This window comes from Varanus komodoensis, unplaced genomic scaffold (assembly GCF_004798865.1).
Source record: "Varanus komodoensis strain SLA01 unplaced genomic scaffold, ASM479886v1 scaffold2, whole genome shotgun sequence".
NCBI classification, from domain to species: domain Eukaryota; kingdom Metazoa; phylum Chordata; class Lepidosauria; order Squamata; family Varanidae; genus Varanus; species Varanus komodoensis.
In genome coordinates, this window is record NW_025335568.1 from 60,172,026 (window position 1) to 60,193,766 (window position 21,741).

The 21,741-nt window shown below is 43.7% G+C and overlaps 1 protein-coding gene across 3 annotated transcripts in view; it reads right to left on the minus strand.

Annotated features, from left to right (window-relative positions):
- Positions 1 to 7,005: 7,005 nt before the first annotated feature.
- MRPS5 (mitochondrial ribosomal protein S5) overlaps positions 7,006 to 21,741 on the minus strand; it is a 48,905-nt gene continuing 34,169 nt past the window's right edge. For all 3 annotated transcript variants that reach the window (XM_044428671.1, XM_044428673.1, XM_044428672.1), the window contains exons 7-11: positions 20,039 to 20,085; positions 18,814 to 18,871; positions 16,923 to 16,985; positions 10,362 to 10,498; positions 7,006 to 7,566 (exon numbers count right to left, since the gene is read on the minus strand). In XM_044428671.1, the coding sequence (XP_044284606.1) occupies positions 7,342 to 7,566; positions 10,362 to 10,498; positions 16,923 to 16,985; positions 18,814 to 18,871; positions 20,039 to 20,085 (530 nt within the window). In that variant the 3' untranslated portion in view covers positions 7,006 to 7,341. The remainder of the gene's footprint in view (positions 7,567 to 10,361; positions 10,499 to 16,922; positions 16,986 to 18,813; positions 18,872 to 20,038; positions 20,086 to 21,741) is intronic.

Consider the following 21,741-nt stretch of genomic DNA (forward strand, 5'->3'; position numbering starts at 1 on the left):
AGCTATGCTTGTTTGATGGGAAATGGTTCAGACTGGTAAAAATTGCATCTGTTCTGGGCACCATATTGTGCTGGTGCCTAGGAATCATTTGCCACTGCTGCTTTAGAAAGCCCACAAATAGGATGTGGACAATAATGCTGTCTCCTGCTGTTGTTCCTTGGCTGCAATTCGGAAGGTTCCTCAAAGTCATGATGATTAGTAGTCACTGGTAGACCTAGTCTTCATTATTTTGTCTATTTTGTATTCACTACCACAAGATGTTCCCCTCTTGGATAAATTTGAAGGTGGGGTTTTGAGAGTGCCAGAGAAGCTGAGAGTGATGCCACTGGGAGGCCAGACTCTCTCATTAGACTGGTCCTAGCAAGATGGTCAAAGCAGAGACACCAGATTAAGATGCACCCACCCTCTCCAGGAGCAGCAGTTACATTAGAGGAGAGAATGGATGGGGGTGGAGAAACCCTTGAAGGGCAGCTGCTGGGCAGCAGTGGTAGCTGAAGGTGATCCTGATGGAGGAGCTTTCACAATGGCAGTGATGTTTACTCTAACTCTGGTTAGTACTGTGTGGAAGAAGGCAATGGTAAAACATTTCTGAATATTTTTACCTTGCGAACCCTGTGATGAAACAATCCAAAGTGAAGTAAGAGATGGTGCCAGAAGATGAGACCCTCGGGGCGAAGGCACTCAACGAGCTACTGGGGAAGAGAAAAGGACAAGTATGAATAGTGCTGTTGCTAATGATGCAACCACTTCAAAGCTGAAAGGAATCTAGCGGCTGATATGCACAGAGATCTGATGCTGCACAACTCATGCAGTTGGAACACAGAATGGCAGAAGTGTGAACCAAGGCAAACTGCAAACTATTAAGCAGGAAATGGAGCGGGTAAACATCGCAGTACCTGGTGTGAGCAAACTAAGATGAACCGGAACAGGACATTTTCAGTCAGACAAACAAAGTGTTTACTCTGAAAATTGCAAGTTCAGAAGATACGGATTGGCTCTAACACTGAGGCAATGTGTAGCACAAGCAATAAAATCCAATTAAATAATATCAATGAGAGTTTGTGGGAAACCTATCAACATAACCGTCATTCAAGCCTGTGCTTCAGCAACAGATGCGGAAGAGGAAGGGATGGAAAATTTCTATGCAGGTGTTCTAGAGGAAATCGCAGCAAAACAAGACATGCTGATAGTCCTCGGTGGGTGTAATGCAAGGGCAGGAAACAAAGCAGGATTAAACGTGGTAGGAGCATTTGGCCCAAGAGTAAGAAATGAAGCAGGAGAAAGACGCATAGAATTCATACTTCAGGCAACTGACCAGATGGTTGTATTAACTCCACTACCACAAGATGTTCCCATCTTCATTACCAAATGTCCAGTACAGAAGTCAAATAGATTATATAATTGGGTGTAAAAATGGAGATATTGTATTTATGCTGTCAAAACAAAACTGTATTCTTCTGCCATGGTAGTGTCCATGGACTTTTAATATCAAAAATCAGAGCAAAGCTGAAAAAGACAACTAGCAGAAGCATAATGCTAAAATGAAACTTAAATAATGTTGTTGGGTTTAAAGTCCACATAAAGAACAGTAATGCAAATCTGAACTTAACTGTGAATCAGAAGAGCTGTGGACTGAAACCAGAAACATTATAAGGGAAGAGTGCCAGTAGACAATACCTGTAGCAAGAAGAAAGTAAAAGCCTAGATGAATGTCAGAAGAAATCTGGTTGGTAAGGACAGGCAAGAAGCAAAAGCAAAAGGGGGACAGAAATAGGGACAGCATCCTGAATGCAACTTTTCAGCAATTATCGTGTAGAAAGAAAAATAATTATTATAATGACAAGTGCAAAGAAATAGAAAAACAACATGGCAAAAACAAAAGATCTCTTCCAGAGATCCAAGAAATGAACAGGAACTTTAAAGCTAGATTAGGAATGGTGAAAGCTCAATAGGGGAATATGCTATATGAGCAAGATAAAATAAAGAAAACGTGGAGACTGTATATGGAAGAAATATGCAGAAAAGATAAAAAAGAGAACAGACTCCTTCAAGGATTCCTATGAAGCACAACATCCATTATTAGAATATGGAGTGAAATCTGCTCTGAAAGCACTTGGAAGGAATAAAGCACCCAGAGAAAATAGGGTACCAATAGAACTATTCCGAGCTACAGAGACTAAATTGATCCAAAGCCTAACAAGAATATGCCAACAAATATGGAAAACAAAACAATAGCCCACAGACCAGAAGCGTTCAATACACATTCCAGTCCACAAGAGATGCTAAGGAGTGCAGCAACTATAGAATCATTGCATTACTTTCCCATGCAAGTAAAGTGAAGCTCAAAGAGGTGCAAAAAAAGAATTGTACCTTACATGGAGTGAGAAATGCCTGACAGTCAAATTGGATTCTGAAAAGGAAGAGGGCCCTTGAGATCATACCACAAATATACGCTGGCTCCTGGAGCATGCCAACGAATTTCAAAAGAAACCCAGTCTGTGCTTCGGAGAGTACAGCACAGCAACGTCTTTGTGGACCATGAAAAGCTGTGGATGGTCCTGCAAGAAAAGAGCATGTGCCCTCTGGGATGACGGAGAAGAGATCCTGTCCTTCCTCTTTGGGACAGTCTTCCAGTTACTTGTAGAGTGTTATCATATCACCCCGTCCTGCCCCACGCAGTCTTCTCTTCTTGAGGCTGAGTGTGCCCAGTTCTCTCAATCTCTCACCAAGTGTGGGCTGACATTAAAAATGGTCAGCTATGAAAATTAAAATAAATTTTAAATTCTGCTTTACAACTAAGTTGTTGAAAGGAATTAGCTGAGCACAATATTCAGCATTTTTTAAAAGATCGGACATACAGACTTTAAAAAAAAACAGGCATATTCCTAACAAGGCATTTCATTCGATTCAGAATCATTTCTATGACGTTTCATTTCACATCATCACAGTGAATGATCTGATGGTTCACAATGAGGGACTGAAGCAGTACAGGCCCTATGGCCAGCAAAGAGGGTGTGCATTTGCTTAACATTTGCATGTGCTAGTGAGACTCTCCTCACCCTTCACAGAGTGCAGCTCCAGGATCCCAACCCGCTACCTAACAGTCAGCACAGGTTACGGGTGAGCCAGGTTTAGCCTGCTCTGTAGCCTTTGCCAACATCCTTCAGCAACCATCGCTCCCATGTCGATATGGATTATGCCAAAAAGGCAAAGGAGAAGCCTGCCATCTGGTGGCTGTGCTGGGTCCTAACCGTTGCTGTGCTTCTCAACCCGAATTGTTTGGGGAGCCCATAAAGGGATGCCTCCTTTGTGTCGCTCTATTTGGCACTGATCAGGCCCCACTGGGAGCACTGCGTTCACTTCTGGGCACCACATTTCAAGAAAGATGCAGACAAGCCGGAAAGGGTTCAGAGAAGGGCAACAAGGATGATCAGGGAACTGGAATGGCCTAGGGAGATCGTGGGCTCTCCCACACTGGAGGCATTCAGGAGGCAGCTGGACAGCCACCTGTCAGGATTGCTTTAACTTGGAGTCTGGCACTGAGGAGAGAGTTGGACCTGACGGACTTTTGGCCCCTTCCAACTCTACTATTCCATGAACCTATGATTCCTTCTCCTTGATGTTCATTCATTTGTTGGTACAGTTGCTTCCAAATGGATATATTACCAAGGTGGATGAGCTTGGCCTGGTTTGTAGAAGGAAGCCATTGTCCATAGACAATTGAGTAATCCCCTACTGACTCCTGGCTGGACAGTCTCGAGTTTGTCTTGCGGGGAGAGTTCTTGGGCAACGCACCCTCTTCGGTGCCTCCCCGTCCACTCATGAGCCTGTGCCCTCACTACCATTTTCACCAGCTTTCTGCTACTTTCTTGCCACTGCTTTCTGGGCCACAGCAAGAGGTGCGTGAATAAGTAGGTTGCAGTGATGAAGAGCAGATGTTACAGAGGGCTCTGGTTTTCCCCTCCTGCATCTTGTGGAAGTTCCTACCGTTGTTGTTGGAGTAGCAATGGCAAGGGAACCCCCATCCCAAATAGTGAAAGCTGAGGTTTCATTTGCTCTTGGGAGCTTTTTTTTAAAAAGCAGTTACTAGGTGGAATAGCAAGGATCACTTAGGGTACGTGGCTAATCAGCAGCTCTGAACGCACTTGACAACTTTGGATGCAAGCAGGGGTCAGAAGTGTGTGTAAATGCGTGGCAGTGCAGGGAGGACAATGTTGACTTGCCCCCTGCCAGAGAAGTGCCTTCTTAGCTTGTTTTTCTTGTGTATAAAGCAATGCTTTCCGTGTTCAGTGTGTTCTGCAGTAGCACTGGATTCATTCTCTTAGAAGTCTGGCCTGTATTGCTTGGCTTAGCCTGGAGATGTTGCCTGTGAACCGTTGCTGTTTCAGATCTGTTCAGTGTATACACTTACAACATATAAAGTTTACTAAGCCTTTCACTTTCTGGATCTAGCTTCCTTTATCCAGTCACTTCTAAATATAGTTATTGCTTTTATTGTAGAACACATTAAAATGTATTACATGTTGTGTATGGCCCTGGTATCTGTCTGTCTAATCTCTATCAGAAGATGAAAAATAAAATCTACAAAAGCAGACATCATGACTGATGCAGCAATCACACCTTACACAGAATACTTATTTGATGGTACATAATACAGTTGAACAAAATGTTTCTCAGAATACATATCCAAGATGAAGTAGTTAAGATCTGGTTGTCTGGGTAGCAGCACCTCAATAGGTCCGTAATAGAGCTGCCAGGTTATTAACAGGGACTGACAGATATTCCCATATCACACCAGTCCTATATCACTTATACTGGCTGCCAATTGAAGGTCAGGCCCAATTTAAGGTGTTAGTAATAACCTATAAGGCCCTAAATGGCTTGGGTCCTGGATACCTGGAGGAGTGCCTTCTTCCCCATGTGCCGGTCTGCCCCCTGAGATCGGAGGCAGAGGCCCTTCTCTGGGAACCCTCTTTGAAGGAAATTAGGAGGGTAGTTACTCAGAGAGGGGCCTTTTCAGTGGTGGTGCCCTGACTGTGGAACACGCTCCTCAGGGAAGTTCGGTTCCTCTGGTGTCGTCGCTCTATTCTTTTTGGTGTCAGGTGAAGACCTTTTTATTCTCCTGGTATTTTAACAATTAATTGGTTTTAGCCTTGTTTTTACTACTATTTTGGATGCGGTATGCTGTGTGTTATGGTTTTGTTCTTGGTTTTCTGTTCCCTGTAAGCCGTCCAGACTTTTTAGTAATGGACAACATAGAAACATTTTAAATAAATAAATATCAGGGGCTGTGGCAGCTATAAATCTGGCTTGGCCAAAGGACTACTAAGCCATCTCCAACTTTGTTACCGTGCAGACTGAGCTTCTTTCGTTGGTTTCTCATGTGATCTTGGACCAAATTCAACAGTATAGCCTTGCTATGACTAGCAGCTCCTTTCTATACTAAACATGCATGATGGTTACCGTACATGCTGGGAACTGCCCTTGGAGTTTTCTGCCTGAAATCTATGCACTCTGCCACTGCACTATGGGCCTTTTCCGTAAATCGCTCACACATTGGAAAGAACAAAAGGGTACTCAGAGCTAGGAAGAGTGGCACCCTTTCTGGCTCCAGCCACTGGGAATCCCGCCTCCACCATCATGCGCCTGCACTTCTCCTGGGCTCTTTTCCTTGGACACACTATGGTGTGCCAGGCTTGAGATACGGCTTTTAACATATTAAGTAATTTTGCAAATAGATTTGAAACAAGTATGTTGTAATATTAGGTATTAAAACACTAAAATGGCAGCAGCTGACATGGAACTATTTTTCATCTCCTGAGCATGCTCTCAGTGCATCTTCTTAATCAGAAAATGTCTTTTTATTGCAGTTTTAAAAAATTTGCTGATCCCAAGTGGCCACACAATGGGAGCCATAATTTCGTTGTACTAAAAAGCTAACGGAGTATTTGAAATTCCTTCAGGGAACAATATGAGGCTGTTAAAAGCATCAGGGTTCTTCTGCATCAATAAGGTTGAACTTGGGGAGATTGTGCAGACAAGTAGATTGAAATTTCAGCATCCTGCTGCGTATATTTCTTGAATCTCATTTTGAAGCTAACTTTACACATATATCTCATTTTTGTGTTATACACTAGACAATGTAACTAAAGTTATGGGGAACAGAAATGTCATCTGTAGAGCAAGGCAGAAATTATTTCTCTTAAGCACTTCTTAAGGGCACTATAGCACTGAAAGTATTCTGCATCTCTCTTGCATGTTTGCAGAAAGCAGCAAACTTTTGTTTCGAGTCACAGAGTCTCCTCCTCTCACTTTATCTTCTTCCAATATATACATTCCCCTCTGCACACTCTCTTAAACCGGCTGCACCTCTATGGAAGTTTGGCCAGCCACTCAACAATGGTCTGGGTGCTGGTTTTTAAGGGACAGTCCAGGAAAGTTTGCCATGACATGGCTGGGCTTATAATCTCAGAAGCACCATTTGGATTAGCTGCACTCTTGGAACACAGACAGGAAAGTGTGCCAGAAGGGTCCCATTGCTTTAGGCAAGGCAGGCTGCACCCAGTGTTGACGTGGTTGCAAGGGACCTGGGAATGCACACCTTCAACTGCCTGCTGAGGCCACTTGAATTGGCAACACATACAAAGCAGTTTGATACCAGGTCAAGGTGCTTGACCCAGCTAACCTGATGTTACCTATTTCAGGGTTTTTTGGACTCCAGCTCCATGTGAGCTGTTCAAATTGCAGAAACCAGAAACCGTGAGAATGCCTTCTGCCACTGCGCATGGCCTTCCCATATGGGGGCTTCCCCAAGTGTTTTGGCACTGCCAGAATTCCTGCCCACTGTCTCCTGTGGTTATAGTCATACATGGTTTCCTTCATTGCACAGAAAATATGCTTATCATACCTTCCTGCCCAAGTGCTAACTTGGTCAAGTGCTAACTCAAGTCACTGTGCCAAACTACCCATTTCTTGGCGATAGTAAGAAGCCGTTTCAAACATGAGAACAATTGATTACAGCTTTATTTCTGCCACATGGTTGGACAGTTTCTCAAGTTATTCCTTTCCCCGTGGAACAGAGTAGATGGCATTCGCAAAATAAAATCATTTCTGCTTCATGGCCTGTGGCAACATCAGCCAACTGCACTGAGAGCAGAATTCAGAATTGTCAGCTGAAGACAGATGGCCAAGATGTTCTGAATGGCTAGTTACAATGGTTGAAATCCCCAAGAGAAGCCTGTAGGACCTTCACCCCCTTTGCCCATCTTGCAAAACATTTGGGTACCCTGGCACTCTGCTGGCTCTCCTTCGCATCATACATCCAAGAGGTGAGCTGCCAGGCTACCAAATTGTCCTTTTGACGCTAGCCCAGCGACTCTTCTTCATCCCCTGTGCGATCTTCACTTCATTCCAGTCCAGTTTGACATCAGGAACTTCATCCACAGGCTCCGGATCTTCTCTGACCGCCCCATGGGGCTTTGCAACAACGATAGGCAGGGGGCCACACTCCTCGCGGAATTCTACTACATAAAGCCTTTTCTTATCTGCTAGGTCTTGGTGAGTTTCCTGATGGGAAAAACGGGAGAGGGTTCTAAGCCACATGAAATCCAGTTTTATCTTACTTCAAGCCCACATTGAACATTCAGTTCTTGGCTTTACTATAAGCAAGAAGATAGATACGTGTTCTTTCTCTAAACTGATGAAATGAAGTTTTAGGGTCTAGTATGACTTGTGCAGGATTCTCAAAGCATGGCAGGCATCAGCTGTAACTCTGATAATCCTAGATTTTTAAAATGTTTAGGTCAAATGTCTTGCAACAATGAAGACAAAATACTTAACAGACAGATTGTCAACCCACATGGATGCAAGGGTAAAATTAAACATGGGCAGGTGCTACAAACTCAGACAGTAACAGTAAATGTCGAAATAATTGCATTTTGGTTTGTCAAGTCTCATGACTCTAGGGTGACAGCAGCACAATACCACATAATGAGACAGAAGCCATTAATTTCTGGAAAAAACAACCAGATATAAGAAACCATTATCAATTCTTGTGATTCCACAGAAATAGCTTGGTTGTCACTCCTTCCTCGATTTCCTTATTTAGAAGGCTCTCGATATTGCAGGGATGAGGAATGGTGGTTGACCCTCCAGATGTTGTTGGACTTCAACTCACATCATCTCAAAGCACTGGTTATACTGGTTGGGGTACATGGGAGTTGCAATCCAACATCTGGATTGTTGCACATACTCCAGACCTGGTGTTATGTTTTGGTTTTTTACAATGCCAGATGACTTCTAATCAAGTCTATTTTTATTGTCACACAAACATAGGGGTTAGAAGCTATTTCAAAGTAAAAGTTGAGATTTCAGGAAACTGTGTACTTTTATCTTTTTTTCTGGTATCTTGTGCACACAACCTTGGCTGTACCCCACTGGTTTTAATGGCTATATTTTAAACATTAGAACTGAATGCATTCTCCTCTCATTTCCATCTGCTTTGGAAGCTTTTCACAGCATTGCACCAGCAGTCAAACTAACAAATGAAGAGTTTTCCAAGTTCCATTGAGAAGCCTGACTCCCATCTGGGTGTCAAAGAAACTCTCTTCAAACCCACAGTAAATTTCCCTTCAATGCTAATTTGACTTGCCACAGATTTGAGCAGAATCTGTTCAGTACTTTCCCCACTGTTGCAACATTCCTTCGAACACAAATTGGATAGGTCAGATGAAGATTAGCTTATTTCTCAGACCTGTTAGAAATACTGATGATGAGGGCAAGCGATCCATTCAGTGCACCAGCTTTGCAGAACCATGTGGCAACATCATCAAGGCTAAGATCTATCTATTTTATGGCTTCTCTAATGGCTTTTGGATTAGGAAGGATGGAAGAGAGGGGAGACAGGTAAGCTCTGTGGTAGAGCACATGACATGTGTAGACAATTTCAAGTGAGACGCAGGAGAGTTGCTAGCAGTCAGAACAGACAATACTGGGCCAGAATTCATGGCTCATGGGCTACCTGCTCCTCCAATTGACTCAACTGCCCCCAAATTGGCTATGAGCCTGCATTCTACAGCCAGCATGGTCTATTGTGGTGTGCCACTAAATTCTGGCAACCCATGGCTGATTCCTCCCCTCCCCATTGACACGCTGCAGATTGTGCGGCCCTCCATGGTGGCTATGAGTGAAACTGGTCTCCGACATCCTTCCTGAAGTTGTTTATACCTGGGCTTTAATGGACAAGTATGGTGGATCTGGAGGAAATCAAGCTTAAGAGCAGGGTCATCAAAACTGCTGAAGCTTCAGCTGGTCATAATTAACTGGTGCCCCACTTATTTCAAGAGGTTTAATTCCCTCTGGATCCAGCAGACCAGGAAGAAGGCAGCTTTCAGTGCTCCCCTCCCTCCATTTCCCCGCTCAGTTCTTGCAGGACTATTCATCAAGGGAGAGGGAGGGTAGTCACTAGGACAATAGTGCCTGAGCACGCTTCACCTGGGAGGGGAAAGAGCTGGCGGAGAGGGAAGCCTTTCATCAGGACAGGTGGGGTGGCCCCACTTCCCTGTCTCTTTCCCCCCAGTACACTATTCCAACTCCTCTGCGAAGTTTCTCCCTGGCTACTGTTTTGCCTTTTTAGGGTCTGGCACAAACTTAATATATTAATGTATATAAATCGTCTTCTTCCCCAATTTCTCTTGTAGGTCACACACAATCATTTTTATGGCTGGCTGCAGACTTAATCATGATCCATGCTAATCAGTTTTTGCTATTATGCTTTAGAAACCAATTTCAAAGCCTGGTAAGTAGCAAAGCTTGGTGGGTGAATTTGGACTAATGAAATGCATAATCTCACAGTCCATTCATGATACCTTAAATTAGGTTAAGGGACTGGAAATATTACGCTGATCTTGCATTCTTCTTCCTTTCAAGAAACCATTTTATCTTATGGTGTGAACATTTAAAAAAATAACATCCCTTTCCCCTGCCTCTGACTCCCATCTTTTGGCAGAATATTTAAAAGTATAAAGTATTTAAAACTGTTATACTCTGGACAGCAAGACTCACTGGGGAAGACCATGATGGTAGGGAAGTCTGAAAGCAGGAGGGGAAAAGGAAGACCAAGCATGAACTGGGTTGCTTCCATAAAGGAAGCCACAGCCTTGAGTTTACAAGAGCTGAGCAGGGCTGCCATGAACAGGACAATCTGGAAGGCTTTCATCCATAGGGTCGCTGTAAGTTGGAGAAGACGTGACGGCACGTGGCGACACAAACACCAGCTAAGTAACTAAAAGCGAAGACTGCTGAGTAAAAGCAAGTCTTATGTACCTGACCAACAGGTCTTAAATCATCCACTGTGTTTTTACCTGCGTTGATAATCCCTGGAAGAGTGCTCTGGTGAGGTTCCGTACATTCCTGGCTCCAGAAGTTTTGGCATACATATCTTTAATCCCAATTAGTTTACAGAGGGTGATAATTGCTCGGTGACAATGAAGACCATATCCTGGAAAAAGCAGTTGATCATTGTTAAAAAGCAATTTAGGGAAATAAATACTGTAAGCAACTGCTATTAGGGTGGAGTAACAGCCTATGAAACTTGGTGTCTGCAATCTCAGACTGTTTATCAGTGTCTTCAGTGAAGCACAGAACAGGTTCAGCTTGCGAAGGGTTCCAAAACTGGATGAATCTCCTGCACGAGGGCATCTGGTCGACTGAGGATGCATCACAAGACATCCAGTAACAATCAATCACCCTTACTGCATTCCAGCTCATCTTGAAGCCATTCTTTGCTCTTACAGCCACTCTAATACGATTGCTTTAGAAGGGGAAGTGGCAGCTGGCTGCAGAAGCAAGAAAACCTTCCAGAAGGAGTGGTGTGTTTATGATGGGTAGTGGTGGTCCACCTTGGGGGATGAAAACTCTGGCTTGCCACCTCCATCTGTCTTCAGTGTGGCATTCTATAAAAGCCAGTGGTGGAAGCCACGCTGTGCATGCAGGAGGTCCCAAGGTGCACCCGGATGCGTTCGTGTCTAAGGAAGCAAGGGACAGCGAAGCCATCTCTGCCTGAGATCCTGGAGAGAAGCAGCAACCGTAGCCACAATATTTGGGCTAGATCAGGGGCAGGCAACCTGGTGCTGCTCAAAGCTTGTGGTTTGCAAGCCCGTTTGACCCAGCCAGCGTGGCCGGGGATCATAGTCCAAATCACCTGCAAAGCACCATGTTGCCTACCCAAAAGCCAGGTGGGGGTGTTGTTTGACTCATTATTAGGCAGCTTCTTAGGCTACCAAGTTGCTGACCCAGTGTTTTTTTAAATCAGAAGCTTTATTATTTAAATTAGTGAGAGTTATGGGTTAATTTATAAATTAACCATCTTTTAGCCACTGCTGCAGGGAGCCAAATGTGCCCCCATGCAGAGGCAGCTGGTGCCTCGTCCCAATTCTGCAACTCTTGCGATTCCATTCCCAGCTCCACCCACTCCACCTCCTGTTTACATGTCCAGCCTCAAGCTCCCTGAGCAACTCCTGGGCCTCCAGCCTGCTCTGCTATTCTCATTCATTGGAGTCCTTGACAAGGGGAGGGGGCTACAAATGTAGCTGGACTCCAGCTCTCATGGCCTTTATCAGTGGCTTCAAGGACTATTGCTTTAGAGGAAGAGGTGCAGCGTTTAATGGCAGCAGTGGAAGTGAAGGAAGGGACTACCCCATGGAGAATGGTCAGTTTGCCCAGGGGAGAGGCCCTCTCCCCAAGGCCAAATCCTTTACCAGTTGTGCAAGCAGAGGGGGGCTACTAAGATGTATGTCCCATTGGATGCTGCCCCCCACACTACAAAAGTGTTTCTAATTGTGCTCTGCTGTATAAAAACTCAAACTACTGACCATGACATCAGCAGGTATGCTTCTGTCTAAATATGCATAGGAATGCACCTGAGGTCATACCAAACCAATTTCCAGATTATTTGTAAAGCGACCAAGACTTCCTGCACAGCAAAGGATCTGACAACAATCAGAGATTTATGCACTACCTGGGAGTAAGTTGAATAGACCTGAGGGGGTGGCAGCGGGGAGAGAACTTGTCTATGCTTCCTTAGTGCCTGCCCCAGCCTGAATGGATGCTTCTGGAACTTGCTTCTGGTCCTGCAGAAGGTGATGGTGCACCCTGGTGCCTCCAGAGTCAGATCAGTGATCAAAGGGAGGTACTCTTCTGTGCAGAAAGATCCCCACTTTGGTGAAGGGTGGGAAATCCCACCCAGTGATTGCCAAGGACGGAGAAGAAACACTCACACTCATCTCTCCCGTCTCTGCTGCCTTTATACCAGTGGCAGAGCCACAGTGTGGTTCTGCAGATGGCTGGTCAAGGGCACCACTCAAAGCCATCTGCCACAAATGAATCAAAAAGAGGGCTGCCCTTTCGAAATAACTGAGCTGTGGTGGAAACTCCCCCCACCCTTCCAAGTAGGCTGGAGAGAACAAGGGGAGTCCTTGGCACTCCTAGGAGGGACCGTGCCTTGACAGTGCAAAAAGAAGACTTGCCATGACATCATTGCAAAAATGACAAGTTCTGAATGACGGGCGTTTCTAGAGCTTGGTGTGCGTGTGTGCGTGCGTGCACGCATGTGTGCATGCACGCACTGAAAGAATGAGAGAGAGAGAGGACCGTGTCTGTTACGCAAACAGGCTGCCGTGTCTTGAAAGGATTGGTTGCGGCTCAGTTGCTAAGCAAACCCCCGAACTGCTTCCCTTTGCCACGCAGAGACACCATTTGCTCAAAGCATTCATCCTCTGCAAAATCGACCTGAGCAGCGCCCCGTGCACAGGGAGCGCGGTCAAGCCTGGGTCCTTCAGGCTTGCTTTGCAGGAAAGCAGCTCAGTGCCTCCCTGCCTCTTTGAGGCCACCGCAACAGCCGTGTTACAAAGTGCAGTGACTCTTTGTCCCTTGTGAAACGTGATGTGTGGCTAGGCACTGCAATATTGTGAATGGGAGACTGCAGGGGCATACACACAAGCTGCCCTGGGATTACTGAAGGAAAAGCAGGATAAAACAACCGACTGATCGTGATTGTCAGTTTCCCCTTCAGCTACTGAGGCATCAATGGAAAACAAAACAGACTTGATAATGGGGCCCAGAAGGTCTGAGCACATGGAAACAGCTCTAGCCTATTGAACTGGCTGCCTGTGAGTAGCTGAGCCCTATTCAAGACACTGGTCTGGACCGATAAAGTGTTACGCAGTTTAGGATTGCAACACTTTCCCATACACTACAAACAACCCCTTAGGATCTCCTCCATGAGAGTCTGGAGGACGGCAACAAGGAAAACGGCCTTCCTGGTGGTAGACTGCTTGGCACCAACATGATCGTCTTTCTGGCATCAGAACAAGCCTTTCTTCTACATCCAAACATTTGACAGCATAGGGTTTTTTTTTTAATTTTGTCAATCAGTTTACAGTCTTTTATCAATCGGTCTTTTGTCTATTACGACTGTTTGGTAATCTGACTGTCAATGTTTTAAGCTTGTTGCAATTTCTTTACATGCTTGAATGCTAAAGGTTTTATATTGTTTTATCATATTATAAAAAACTTAGTCACTTTTGGCTACTGGGTAGGACAGAAATGTAACCAAGGGATTGAAAACGTATATATATGTTTAATATGTTGTAAGCCGCCTAGGAAGGCCTTCTGGCAGTTATAAATATGTGCATAAATAAATAAATAAAATCAATATGCAAGACAACCTAGTCCGTATTAGTGTTGATCTCAGTTCTCCAAGTGCTGGATCCTCTATGGCTCAAATGGAACTATCCATGTACCTGTAAGCAATACTGACTCGCTTGGAAGAACATCAACATTTGCGCAAGTACAAGATGTCGAGGAGCATCCGCCCTTGCCAAAAAGAAAAAAGGGCTCTTTGAGTACTGAGCCCGCTCCACATGTGCAGAATGCTGACGGCTTGTTTGGTGGCAGCAGAAAACAGACATGGACCGAGAGGAGCCGCAGGAGCAGTCCTTGTGGGAAGAGTACTGCACCCTGCCACGTGATTTTGCAGGCCACCCACACGCCCACCCCGGGTCATGGATGCTTCGGTCAGCACTCTTCCCAAATAATGCCACTGAACCTCCCACCAGTGCTCACCTCGGCCCATATTTGCCATGGCATGGCAAAACCATCGGGGACAAAAGGGTTAACATGAGCTGGGGTGCAAGCTAAGCGACTGCTGAAGCCTCTTGAAATGGCTGAAGGCTGCGCAGATCCATGGTCGTGACACGCAGATGTCAACTGCATTGAGCAGCCCTTGGAGGAAGGCACAGACCCAGCTCTGGGGTGGTGCAGACCTTGCCCTGGGCTAGGAAAGGCCCCCCAAAGCAGAGAGGCCTCTTTCTGCCCAAAATGGCCCACATGCACTTGAGGTTACCATTCCCTAGACACAACTCCAGCAGCGTGGGAAAAAAATCTGTGTGTCGCCTCTAGCCACACGTCTCTCTCTGACTGAGAGTAACATTTTCACTCAGTTCACATTCCAAAGAAATCTGGGGCAGCGGAGGATGGTTTCCCATGTAAACACAACGACATCCACCTGTTAGAAATAACCTACAGAAATTCAGGGTTGGAGTCAAGGTGGAAAAACAGTTCTTCCAAAATGGCATATTTGGGGCTGCTACCAAAGGAAACGCTTGATAAATAGCCTTTACAGGGATCAGTCTGACATAATTATGTTGAAAATCCGATCCCATCTCCAAGCATGAAATCGATACTTTCTCAAAATGGCAGAACAAATGGCCTGAGATGGCAATCACTTGCTTTTCAATTATGGGCAAGGGTTGGGGAGAACCCTTGGCCTGCTAATAGATTCCCTTTTCTCCATTTGCTGAGCACCAAGCTTGCACTGCAGATGGGAATAATCTTGAAGAGCTGCCTTAATGGCTTTTTAATAAAAATGCATTAAATTGCACTTAGGTTTTTAAAAGATTTATAGGCCTGAGTTACATGAAGCAAGTCTTCTTCGTTGGGTAACTTAAGAGATCTGTTTCATTCTAAGTAAAAGCCTTAGTAAAATATTTTCATTTAAGAAGTAATAGATGGCAATTCCACAGGAAAAAAATCAGTATAATACTCTGGAAAGAAAAAGGCTTGCACTTTCTCTTACATCCTAACCTTTCCAAGTACAGCTCAGGATTGCAAGCTCTCATTGCGCTCAACCGTGAAGGCAGGCAGTGTTATATAACAGTATAGTTGGGAGGGACCAAGAAGGTCTACTAAATGCAGAACACTGAATTAAACCATCCCTCTCAGATGGCTCTCCAGCCATTATGTTCCCCATGTTCACAAGTAAAAGCCCTTGACAGGCAATCCAAATGTTGTGCCAAGAAACTTTGCAGCTCCCATAAATTATGCCAGTCGAAAAACCTGAGTGTTCTCTCATTCTGCGTAAGGCATTCTTCTCTCCACATCCTTATGAGGAAGAGCAAGGACGTGGCAGTTCACCTACCAACTGCTGAAAATCTGGCTCACCACCCCTCTTGAGTCTAAGGTTTCAGGAAGGGGTGCAGACACATTTTCAGTGTTTAACTCTATAGTTAGAATCCTGCTTTCTTTTGTGTTCCCACACTCAGTACGACGACTCTGGACACTTCCTCCTCCTAGAAGTCAGATTTTGCATATTGTGTTCTTGTGTTAGGAGTGTGCATGTGTGTGTTACCACCATCACCTTCACAATCAGTGTGATATAGCTATGGTCTATGTGGCCACCCACCTGCCTGACTCTCTTCCTGAACTTTATTCTTCAGATTCTTGCATTTGGTGCTTCCCTTCTTACCTACTTCTGCGTGACCTTTTGCAAGGGCTACCTGGGTGTTCAAGGGACCTCAGTGGATGAACTGCAGTTCCCTGCATGGAGTGCTTAGCCTACTGAACAATACCTGTGTTATCAGCAATAATGCCAGTAATGATGAAATCTACGCTATTCCACAATCCAGTGCCTCATCTATCATTCCACTTATGCAAATCTATGGTGATACTTAAAATATTGTATATACTTCTGGTCACTACACCTAAATAAGCATACTGGTTTTAAGTGATCAAGGGCCTGAAGCAACTGCTCTAGGAGGAAAGGCTGCAACATTGGGGGCCATTTAAGCTTAGAGAAAAGGCAAGTTAAGTGGAGACATAACAGTGATGGGTGAAATTATGCATGGTATAGAGAAAGTAGATAGGAGCACATTCCCCCACTCCTTAATATCTGAACCCAAGTTCATCCCAACAAGCTTAGTGGTGGGAGATTTAGCACAGATAAAAAGAAGAACTTCTTTACACAGGAATCAGTAAAAACAGACTTCCCCAACCTTGTGCCTTCCAGACACATTTGGACTGCAAGACCCAGAATTCCCAGTCAATGCCCTGCTGGATAGGAATTCTGGGAGTTGAGGTCCAAATGCTTCTGAAGGCTGGGGAAAGCTGAGTTAAAATATGGAAGTCTTTTCCACAAGATGTAGAGGTGGCCATCAGTGTGGATGGTTTTCGAAACGGACTGGCCACATTCATGAGGAAAAGGTTATTGGCACCAGGAGCTATGATCATATGCTACCTCAAGTATCAGAGGCAATAAGCCAAGGTATACCAGTTGCTAGGGAAGGTAGCACTGACTGGCATTGTGCTTGATAACAGAATGCTGTTGGTCTGATGTAGCTGGGCCCTCTTCTGTTCTTCCCATTTGCAACTGCAGCAGATTGATAAAAATTCAATGCATTCTGCCCATCAAATGTAATGGGGAGTTTTTAGCCATGTGTGCTGATGTGTAATCCAAACTGAATAAATTTGAATATTAGTCAACTTCCCCTCCACATTACATGGAAGACGATGCTAAGAAGAAAACATGGATCACACTGATTAGGAAGAAAACACATCTAAATTCTACATCAGTTGTATCCTTTGCTTACCCCTATTTTGCTTCTTCATCCGGATGGTGGTTTTTTGGAAAGTAGTTGCAATATCATGATAAACTAGAAGAAAAGGAAAGTGTTATAGAAAGTAGGTGCTAACTAAGCTGTGTCTTGCTTAGCATAGCTTGGAGTTATCATTACTGGGAGCACTTAGAAAAAAAAATAAGCATGCTGAAATCCCACCAATTTCATCATAACAAGCACACTTATGTCTTTTTCACACATTACAAGTTTCCTACATGGAAAGTACTTAGAAGCAGGAAATAGATGCATTTTACTTGTTACTGTGCACTGTTCAGAAACCTGCTAAAACAGTTTATTTATAACGATAAATATATTTTTAAAAATAAATGAACTAAAATGAAGTCTCCAGTTTGTAGCCACCCCAATAAAAAGAATATCAATATAAATACTAATACAAACAGCATAAAATGAACCAGGTTAAAAGTCCTGGGAAAATGTAATGGTTCAGGGTGTTTTATTGGTGTCACAACAATCCTGTGGTTCCTGGGCAAACATCAGAGACCACAGGATGGCTCAGGAAACCCCATCACGGTTGGAGACAGTGCTGCAGGGGTCAGAAATCCAACCCTTCTCAGGTGCCCATACTAGATGGACTTAAAAGCCCACCTCAAGAAAGCACACGAGACAAAGGACAGGGGTGCAAAGATCATCTCTGCAGCATTTCCTGCACTGCTCACTCGGGTCCGGCAGGGCAGGGCAGAGGCGATGGAAGCCTCCAAATGTGAGGGGTTCCAAGGGATGTAGGTGTAACTGATAGGGCTGCATGTGACAGAACATTATTGTAGGCAGAGAGTTCTGAATGGGGTGCCACAAACCAGCTCTCACCTCTCTCTAGGCTGACCTGAAACTTTGCTCTAACATATTTTAACTGTGTGCCGCTTCACAAAGATAGCATGCACCTATCAAGTGCCAAAAACAAAGTCCTGCAAGAGGCATTATTTTAGGGTGTGCTTTATAACAATGGACAGATTGCCAGAAATTTAAACAAGTCCTCACTGCCCCTCAGTCAAATAGCGCTAATAAGATGGCAACTGATAAAATAGTATTATTGCAATGGATGTGGGTAAGTCGAATCATAAAATGTGAATACTGAGCTATCAGACTGCACAGGTGATGATCAAAATTGATGCATAGCTTTAACATAAGTTTCACATATTAGAGAGGATTTATTTGGTCTCTGAGATTTATTTTGCAGTGCAGTTTAATTTATGATTCACTGAATTCCACCATGGTAGAATGGCAAGCTATAAACAAAATGAAAAGACAGTCATGTATGCATGAACCAACCCTCTCAGAGATGATAACTGCTTTTATAAAACAAGAGACAAGGCATTCCAGTGGCCCACTTCAGAAATTACTGGAAAACATGGTTCCCTGCTATGCAAAGGAGCTGAGCTGAGTTTTGGCTTGCAAACCTCCCTTCCTCCTTTTTCACATCTGTGAGATCAGAAGCTTCTTCTTTTACTTAAAATCGAACTATGACATCTGAAATGAAGCAACTGTGAACTGTTTAAACTATGGTTTGAAAACAAACCAGGATCAGAAACACATTTTGATCCTGGCCTGCCCATAGCTTAAAACAACTTCAGTATTCCAAACTTGGTTGCCATGGGGAACTGTGGTTTCTGTAAAATCAGAAGCTTCTAATCTGCTAATTGTAGGAGTGAAAAGGGAAATTACACAAGCAGCTCATTCATGTACTACAAAACCACAATTTTCTCATTATGTCTGAATTGGGTCAATTTCTCATATTCATCAAATTTTTGATCAAGAAGGATAAATAGCTAGAAAGATAGAGAAACATATTAATATACAGAATAGCAGTATCACCCATTGAAAAAAAGTTTAACATTCTAATACTTACTTGTGTGATCGTCGTATCTTTCGATATAATGCAAATTGTGCATAGCTCTGTTCTTTGCCTGGGGTGGAAGTGGGGGCGGGGTAAGGGATAGGATTTTTTTTTTATTATGAAATGGTTACATAAATATACAACTTCAATTTTAGAGCTAAATCAAATTATATATAAAAATGAGGAAACATTAACCTTTTGTTATTTTTTCCACTTTTGTATTGCACCAAAATAAAATTAAGTCAGTAAGTTAAAAGGAGGGGAAAGTGACATTATGAAGTACCATCTAACTATGCTTAAGGAAAGATTACCAGCCCACATATGTAATGTGAGGCACTTGGAACTGAAGAAACAAATTTTGCAGGGCCTTTTTAAGTGAAATACAAAAAGCTCTCTTATACTGAGTTCCCTCTTACCAACACTGATTTGTAGCAGCTTTCCAGGGTTTGAAGCTGAAAGCTTTCCATCCTTGCATGGAAAGGTTGGGGATTTTATCTCATATCTTCTGTGTATAAAATATGTCCTCTACCACTGGGACAGGTCCCCTACCTGTAGTCACCTAGAGGCAATGCTTTCCTCGCCACATGTGACCAGTGAGAACTATTTGCAACACCTGGCTTAGATTGGCAACAACAAACCTCTAGCCTTATTTGATTAACATTACTTCAGTGGATGAAATGTAATTGGATAATCAGATTTGAGCTGGAGGAAAAATGGTTTTTCAGGTCTAGAACTCCTAGAGAGAGTGGAAGGCAATTATGATTTTGAAAAACAAAATTTTATATGTTTTATTTGCCCAACATTTTAATAGTTAATTCTTATTCTCCTTGTTTATATTGTAGTTTATTGTTGCTTACCTTTGGACTAATCTGAGTGCAGCTGTTGTGGGTCTATTGCTGTTTTTACTGAAGTATTATTCATGTTTGTTTCTATTGGTACAATGGCTATTGTGATTATTGTATATTTTTAACCTTGTGCACCACCCGGAAAGCCTGTTCTGGTTAATGGGCAGTATATAAATTATATATATACACACACATACATACATACATATATAGCTGAAACATCTGAGTAGTGACTTGGCTGGCAACCTGCAGTTTTTTTTCACAGCATTTACTTTTTTAAAGGGGGGGGGGGTTAAAAGAAAAAAAGTTCTTCTACTAGAAGAGAACCACAAAACTATTATAAATGTATGTTTTAATTTTAACAGATTATGTTTATTTTTCAGACTACATACTTTTCTTAAGGCGACTGTCCTGTCGGCTGCTTTCCCCAGTGCGAAGCCTAATGGAGGCAAGCAGATCAGTCAGTCACAAACAGATACCCACAAAACTAGCAACCACCGGCCACGGATCTCTGTGCTCCTCTCACTTGCACCATTTGCCAGTGTAGTACTGAGGTGTTCTTCAATAGTCAGTTTGGTTTCCCCCAGTGATGCTCCAACTATGATCAGCTGGGGATGAACCTGAAGGAATTAGAAGGCACATGTGAAATCCTTCACCTCTCCTGTCCTTCCATGGAAAGACTCACCAGTTTTCAGTTGAAATAAGAAAACCTTACTAAAAGTGCACTTTTCTTAATTTAAGGACCACTTAGAGAAAGTGCAGAGAAAGTCTAAATGCCACAAGGCCTTATTTGCATCTAATACACTGCCACTGGCTACCACAGAGCAATTAATGGCAAAGGAACCTCTATGAAAGCGTGCCTTGAAAATCCAGCTTATGGCGTCGGCCTTCTGGCTTGTTTAAAGTGGAGCAAGTGTATTTGATTTTTACTCGGAAGAAGAGCTGGTGTTTGACACTGAGCTCAGGAAGCTGATTTACATTCCAGCTGCAAGAGATGTGCTTGTCCTTGATAACTTAAGAATATTTCCAAGTAAACTGCTGACAGTGGAGAAATAGCCCCCTTATCAGCAAATCTTTGAAACAGGACTAGTCAAACTTTATGTGCTCCAAAGGCCGAAATGTCCTCCCAAGTTTAAAGGATGGAAATCAGTCTTGCTACTAGGGCAAATGTATCTCTCTTAGTCCACTCCTTTGGTCTTTCCCAGCTTTAGGCAAAGATATGTCTTCTTTCTACTTGTAGCCTTATAGAGAATCTCATACTTCTGGCCCTTGGGTGAACGACATGTAAAATAACTTGAAACATGGATGACAAGAGAAAAGATGACCCGCTTAGCTGCTATGGTCAATACAGACTGAAACTGGGCAAGAGAAAACACAAAGGACTACGGTCAGACGGCGAGAGAAGCACAGGAACAAAAACACAACAGGAACAGCTCAAGAATTCCTGGAAAAAGTGGCATTCCTGGAAAAACAAGCATGCAGCACGCTTAAGAGCACCTAACCGGATTAGCTATTCTTTAACAGTGTCCACCAGAGCGGCACAGTCACAGTGAAAGCCGATCAAGAGAGTCCATTTCTGTCCCCCTCTCAGCACATGCCTGTGTTAGAAGGGTCTTAAAAAGCAGACCCTTCTATGGCCTTTGGGCCACACTGCTGCTGTACAGTAGCTTGCACACAGTTATAGTCAGCTCTCCCTAGATGTCCTTTAGCCAGCTTGGACTACATCTCCCAGCTGGCTGGAGAGGATGCTGGGAGTTGCAGTCCAACTCCCCTGGAGGGTCTCATGCTGCGGAATGGCAAGAGGTCATTTAAAAAATCTGGAACATGCATCTATTTAATGTTGTTAAACTATGACTGACATAGGATACTTAACCCATTTAAATGACTGTTAAAGCCTATATATACACACCCAGTAAAAAACAGGGCCAAAGCCAGTCAGCATTAGCCGGGTCTCCATGACTTTTCTGTACACACTGCTCTGCAAGTGCACATTTCCTGCCTCCAACCCACTTTCCCCATTATCAGCCCTTCCACAGGTGGAAAGTTGAGCTAATAGGGGCAGTGAAAGTGAGCTAATGGCTTGTTCAAGCACTGA